General features: G+C 62.5%; 1 protein-coding gene across 1 annotated transcript in view; it reads left to right on the top strand.

The window, feature by feature from the left end:
- Positions 1-7,043, top strand: part of DOCK1 (dedicator of cytokinesis 1) — a 239,593-nt gene that overhangs the window by 214,834 nt on the left and 17,716 nt on the right. The window contains 3 exon segments of the mRNA XM_012723446.1: positions 3,393-3,482; positions 4,548-4,652; positions 7,003-7,039. Coding sequence (XP_012578900.1) covers positions 3,393-3,482; positions 4,548-4,652; positions 7,003-7,039 — 232 coding nt within the window.

Below are 7,043 nucleotides of genomic sequence, written 5' to 3'. Positions count from 1 at the left end.
GGGCGCTGGGCGCTGGGTGCTGGGCAGAGGCCGCGGGTCACAATGGGTGGGCGCTGGGTGCTCTCTGCAGTCCTACGTCGTCGTGTTCCCGACGTGCTGAATGGCTTTCTGCGCCTTTGATTCTGGCTTTTGAATTAAGTCCTGTTATCTCGCTTATTTCTCCGCACAAAATCATTCTTCTCTTTTTGCCTTTCCATTTTAAAAGTTCTGAATGTCTTTCAGCCTGGCTCTTGGGCTTTTCTCCTTTTCTTTCTCCCATCCGCTTCCCTTTACATTCTCTTAAGTTCTCCCCTCCTGGGCTAATAATTACTGCCTGAGCCTCTCCCATTCTGTCTCCCCACCCCGCCCAGGCACTCTGTGGCTTTATCGAGGCCGACAGGCCTTCTTTCCTGAAGGAGCTCCAACTGCCTGCTTATTGTGTTTGGTTGAGTCCTTAGTAATTTGCCATAAAGCCCGTAATGCAAGCGCTTCACTTAAAATCACCAGGCTTCTCGCTGGAAGATGAGAAAATAGGAGCTCGCAGGAGCTTGGCGGGAGTGAGGGAGCGGCACTGACCCCCGATAACGTCTCTGAGCCAGGGAGCAGCCTGGCCTGGAAGCGCAGGCCGCAGGCAGAGCTGAGCGGAGCCGCCAACAGGGAAGGCTCGGGGCAGCTTCACCCCAGGTTCTGGCTGCTTGTCTCTTAAAATAATCCTTCCTGACGAAGTTCACACTTTGCCTTGCGCCCAAGTCGAAAGTGAAGCCTCTTGCATCATCCTGTAAACTAAAAATAGGAGCTTAGGAGCAAGTTTCTGTTTTTGGTGAAATTGCTCAGTATTTGGGGTGAAATTTTCTCGTCCTATGAGTTTCCCTTTAAAAACACAGTTGCTATCGAGAGGAATTGCGGGTACAGCACCGTGGACCCCGTTCTTGGTGTTTTCTCAACATGACCAACATTCCGGAAAAGTGCTGCTGTGTGAGAGTCCGCTCGCCAGCCGGGTGGCCTGAGTCTGCAGGCCTGAGCCTGTCGCAGCTGCCCGCAGAGACAGGTGTCCTCAAAGCCTGAGGGTGTTACAGGGCAGGGATGGGGCACCTCTGAACCCCCAAACCGCCTGCTCTAAATAGGCTCTGCCATCCGCCGCATCAAGACAAAACATGCAAGACTTTAAGGAAACGGAACTTTAACGCAGTGAGGCTACAGCACGGAAGACAAAGAATGTAATGTCTAAATCAAACACCTGAAGGTACCATCCCCTCGCGGGCCAAAGTCCACCCAAAAGGGACTGGCCCAGCGCGAGGCCTGAAAGCTGCCGCAAGCCTAAAGCACCTTCTGGCCGGGACCCTAGAAAAGGGTCAGACATGGCCGGACACGTCTGGGAGGAAAAGAGCAACATCAGAACCGGTATAAACGCCACCCCAGTCACCTCCCCGCGGGCCTCTCGCCCACGTCGCTGTCAACCGGTCCAGGGCCGAGAAACAACACGGTTTCTTCACGCGCCTCCCTCTGCTCACGTGGCCTCCTCAGGCCTCCCGGCTCCATCCCGCTTCCTTCTTCTGATTCCTTCACTTTTCCTCCGCTCAGCTCCACCCACCTTCTGGGTGGGGCGGGGGACCTGGAACTTCCCCTTTTCCTGGGGACCCCCTGCTACAAGGGTGCCCGTGTTTAAAGCCAGCCATGATGATGCCCTTCCCTGGAAAGCACGGTTTTCTGCTGACAAGCCTGCTGTGTCTGGAAGCGCCCAGGACCCATGAGTTTAGGGTGAAGGGTTCGAGGCCTGCCGACTGGCACAGCCGAACTCTCCTGGGGATGCTGAGAAGTCTTTCGGGGGGGCAAGGCAAGGGTCCTGGACGCTTCAGCTGGAGACACCTCGGAGACCAGTGTGTCCATAGCCTCGGCGCCCCTGACAGTTTGACTTACTCCGTCAGATAAAGAGAGCCAGTGAGGCTTTGTGGAAATGGCTCGTGGCGAGCCCATCGGCTCAGAAGCCCATTCTGGCTTGAGGTGGCAAGCCCGGCGCAGGGGCTGAGGCAGCGTCCCCAGGAGAGAGGATGCCCCCCGCACCCCCCAGGGGAAAGAGGTCAGCGTGGCCCCGCACACACCCTGGCAGGGAGGCTTATTTCTAAATACCTGCTGGGAAGCAGCCTGCGCCCAGCCCCGAGCGCCCCGCCACGGGGCTGCCCTTTGGCCAGAGACTGGGAAGCAGGCCGTGCCCACTCTTCGTGGACGGGGTGGGGTGTGCTCCGGTTGCGGGTAGATCGACGAGAACCACGACCGCGGACTAAGGTTTTCAGACCCGAAAACACAGTGTGCCTTGGCGCGCCAGCTGGTCCTGCGGCGCCGAGCAACCCCAGGCCCGGGGCAGGCCGGGCAGGCCCTGGGCTGGTCCGGGGCAAGTCAGCCTCCCGCTGACAACCTGGTCTCTCTGGCCCCGAGCCGCGTTCTCTGGTGTTCACGCTGGGGGCAGGACTCGCCCACGCCCTTAGGCCGTCCCGTTAGGGCCCCTTCGTGCAGAGCCCTGTGAACTTGCCGGCGTGGGGGGCTGTGTATTTCTAGGAACGCTGGTAGCAGGCTAGCGCGACCTGGCGTTGAGAGGCGCAAGGGTCCAGTCCAGAGGGGTCCAGTCCACACTTACATTTGTTTTAAAAACAACTACTCGAGATGCGGATCTCCAGCGTCTCACCTGTCACTTGGGCTAAGGACAGACGAGGCTTCCGCTCAGCAGTGAGGTGGGAGCCTCGCCTTTCCAGGAGGCTAAGATGTGCTTATCAGCTTGTGAGAAAGGAAAGAAAAATCTGGGGAACCGAGAACTGCAAGTCCTGGATGTTTTCTTTGAAATGGAAATACGCTGAGGGAGGAGGAGTCGGGTCCGGGGCTTGAAGAACATGAAAGGACCCGGAGCCCCCTCTTAGAAATGCCCGCTCGGTCCTGGCGCGGGAGGGAGGCCTGCACCGCTCAGATGAAGACATCCCAGGAGGCGGGCAGCTCTGAAGGCTGCCAGGACCTGGGCGGCGGAGCGGGAGCCGGGCCTGGAGGGAGGCCGCGTGGACCGCAGGGGCGTCCCGACAGCCGCCCCAAGCCCGCGTGGTCTCCAAAATCTGTCCACCCCAGGCTTGCATGCATTTCTCCCTTCAAGTGTGAAAATGCAGCTTAGTCCAGAATCGCTTTTTTCTGAGCAGGAACAGCAGATGGTTAAGTCCCAGCCCTGGGAGGGGGTCTGATAGCGAGTGAGGTTCGCCGGGCCCGCCTGCCAGCGAGAGGGCTGGCTCTGACCGGGCCCGCCTGCCCAGCGAGGGGCCCGCCGCTGGCCCGTGTGTGGGCTCACGGGGCCTTGGCCAGAGGACACGTGCCCAGGAGTCACGTGTGGAGCCGCCACCTGCAGCGCCCCTGCGTGACCTCGGGTCTCTGCCCCGCAGATGTGGGAGGAGGCCATCGCCCTGGGCAAGGAGCTGGCGGAGCAGTACGAGAACGAGATGTTTGACTACGAGCAGCTCAGTGAACTGCTGGTAGGTGGGGGGTGGGGGGTGGCGGGGGGCGCGGCCCGGCGCTTTGCGCCTTCCACTTGGCTCCACGGCGTGGCTCGTGGTGTCCAGTCCAGCCATCAACAGCTGCTGGCTGTTCTGGTCAGTCACATGCTCGTGCTGAGAACCCGCCTTGTCCAGGCCACGCCCTTGGGTCACCGCGTCCCGGCCCAGCCGCCTGCCCCCCGGTTCCGGCCCCCCGTTCCGGCTGCCCCTTCTGGCCATGCCTAGCTGGTCGAGTCTCCTGAGTCATTTTCTCTACAGCCCACGTGCTTGACCAGAGTTTGGCAGTTGCGCACTCAGCACCATCCCTGCCCGTGCCACGGCGGCGCTCGCCCTCTGCCAGCCCCGTGCCCGCCCCACCCCGCGTCTGCCCCCCCGTCGCGGAGCTCTGGGCCCTTGGAGACGGGGCTGCAGTAAAAGTAGGGCGCGGCCCTCTCCCCACTAGTGTTTCTCGGGGAGACACGCAAAGGGGGTAACTGGATCATAGGGGACGCTACGTGACATCTTGGTGGGGCCCACACGGCCTTCAAGCGGCTGGCGCCGAGCGGTGATACTCTGGGGCGCCCCGGTCCCGGGGGCCGGCCCCCACCACTTGGCCCTGGGCTCTGGCCGCGGGGCCGCCACCTCGGCCCACTGAGCTCTCGGACCAAAGTCCGAAGGCGGCCGGCAGCGTGCCACACCCGCGGGCGCCCAGTCTCGCTGCTGGTGTCCCTGGGAGGCTGGGAGCCCGCCCGGGCGAGGCGGGTGAGTGGCCCACGCCCGGCCTCCTGGAGCCCGCTCGCTCGGCACAGCGTCCGGCCCTTCGAGACTTCCTTGCAGAATCCGGGGTCTGCTCCCTACCCATTCCTCGGAAGTGCTCGGGCAGCCGTTTCATCAACCAGAGGCCTCTTTGGTTATGAAAACACCGACACATCACAGCTGGACGCTGCATTTGACTTTCTGGCCAGCAGCCCCCGCTGAGGGACGGGACGGGGGAGGCTGTGTCGGAGCAGGAGAGTCCGGGCCAAGAGGCTCACTCCTGACCCGCATTGTCTTTCCTCCCTGCAGAAAAAACAGGCCCAGTTTTATGAGAACATCGTCAAGGTGATCAGGCCCAAGCCGGACTACTTCGCCGTGGGCTACTACGGACAAGGGTTCCCCACGTTCCTCCGGGTAAGGTGCGGGCTGCTCCCGCCGGCCAGGCCGGCGGTGGGGAGGGCGAGGCCTGGCCGGCGGCTCTGGGCTGCCGGCCCACCTGGATCGCGTAGCACCTCGGACCCGACGTCTCCTAAACAGGACGCTGGCGCCGAGACCTGCGGGCGCTGTTGGAACTGTCCCGACACAGCTCCCCGGCGCAGCCTCTCTGGGCGTGGCAGCCAGCACACCCGCGTAGCTGTGCGGTCATCCCCACCTTCCAGAACTTTCTTGCTCCCAAGCAGAAGTCGTCCCCACGCAGCGGTAGGCCCTGTCGCCAGGCTGCCTTTGTCACTGCACACCCGCCCGTTTTAGGAGCAGAACGGGCGGATCCACTGAGACCCACTGCTGAGGGAGCAGCGGGGAGACAGGAGGGGCCTGCCGCGACTGGGGTCCCTCCCTGGCGGGACCGAACTCAGGCCCCAGCAGTGAGAGAGCTGAGACTCAACCCCGAGGCCCCCGGGAAGCCGATATTAGCCGCAGGGCAGAGTGGGCCTGGCCTGCCAGTGCCGTGGGCTCGTCGGCGCGGGGCTCACCGTCCACCCAGCTGGCCGGGCCGGCTGGGCATCACCGTGTGTGTGCCCGTGGCCCTCTGGACAGCTGAGAGTTCGCCCTGGCGTCCTGAAGGGCAGGGCAGAGGCAGCTCTGGGACAGCCGTAGGGGCCCCCCACTGAAGAACGAAGGAAAGGCGAAAGAGAAAGTCTGTCTGTCTGGGTTCACCTCGAGCTGACTCTCCTGCCACCACCAGAAAGTTCTGTGGGCCCAGCCCTGTATTCCTCGCACATCACACAGCCCTGTCGGGGCCGTCGGCGGTGGCCAGCCGCCAGGCCGCTCTGAGGTCTGTCCCCTCCTCGCTCGGAGGGGTCGCCCGATGCCATGCGGGGCACCTCTGGGCCGCCCGCCCCCCGCTGACGTCCTTGGGCCGTCGAGGTTTTCCTCTGTCTTGGCTTCCGCGGGGTCTTTTTGCATTCATATGAACAGTAATGCTTCTTCCAAGGGATGAATAGCTCTGACTTTCGGAGTACCTTCCCCTTTCCGTGTTTGAAGGGGCCGCTGCAGAATGCGAAGTAGTTGACAGTTCTAGAAAACGTTGCTAGTGCTTTCATCTGTAACTCACTAGTGTCTTCCTGTGCAAGCTTTTACGTGCACTTCTACCAGTACGTCCCGGCGCAGGCATCGTAAACGCACGCGGGTCTCAGCGGCGCCTGTCTCTCCTTAACTGCCCCGGCCTTGCCAGTGTTCCGCTTTCTGCGGCCTTCCAAGACGCCCGCACTGTGTTTACCCTGCTGATTAGACTCCGTGTTGCCTTGATTTCTGCTCGGCGTCACGTTTCTGGAGAAAGGGAGATTTCTCCTCCATAGTGGCACTTTAAGCCATGCCTGGGAGTGAGGAGAGGACCCAGCCCCAAGCTGTTCCTTCCCTGTGCTCCCGAGACGTCAGCTGAAGTTGGGGCTGGGAGGGATACCAGCCGAGTGCCCCGGGATCGCTTCTTAACATTTTGAAAATTCAGTAGTGAGACAGATTTGGCTTTGACTTTGAGCCGACACTCTAGAAGGTCATTGTCTAGCAAGCATCCTGTCTCTGTCTCTCTCCCCACTGGCATGTGTCCAGGGTCTTGGCAGCTACGCGGCTGCCCTGACTCACCCCCGCCGCCGGGACCTCCCTCTGGGGCCCCGGATCCACACCAGGCCCGTGAGGCCAGACCCGCGGCCTCGCCTTTCTGGGCCCAGGGGCCCCTCTGCTCAGCGCCTTTCCCACGCCAGCTGCGCTTTGGTTCAGACAGCCCTCAAGTGGGGCGGGTGGGCAGGGATGCCAGGGCTGGGGGGAGGTGCAGCACCACTTCTTGGAACACTCCTGCCTACTCTGGAAGGTACACATACCTGTTCCATCTCGAAATCAGAACTCCCCATGCAGGTGTACTGAGAGCGACCCGTGGCCGCTGGAGAAGGGACCTCACAGGAGGCCTGAGAGCGGGGCCGGCCCCCGGGGCACCCGGCCTCCGTCTCCACAGCTCTTGGGTCTCTCGACCCAGGCTCTACGGCGAAGGCTTGTCTGCAGGTGGACAAGGCCCAGCCCCTGGGCAGAGCAGGCAGTCTCACCTCGCCCTGGGGGCCGCCGCTGGGCGGCACCCCGAGACCCAGCACCTCCATGGGATCGCGCGGCGTCACACTCGCCCCGTTACATGTGACGGCCTGATGCTGGGACTCAGGCTCCGGTGGCCTCGGCCAGTCAGCGGGCCAGCCCCCCCCCACCCCCCAGGCAGCGCTCTGTCCAGCGTGAGCTCCGGGCCACATGCCGGGCAGTCACTCAGCAGGCGCCCTGTCCCCAGGGGAAGGTCTTCATCTACCGGGGCAAGGAGTACGAGCGCCG

This window comes from Condylura cristata, unplaced genomic scaffold (genome assembly GCF_000260355.1).
Source record: "Condylura cristata isolate star-nosed mole 26May11 unplaced genomic scaffold, ConCri1.0 scaffold00011, whole genome shotgun sequence".
Lineage (NCBI taxonomy): Eukaryota > Metazoa > Chordata > Mammalia > Eulipotyphla > Talpidae > Condylura > Condylura cristata.
This window is presented reverse-complemented; position numbering and strand designations above follow the sequence as displayed.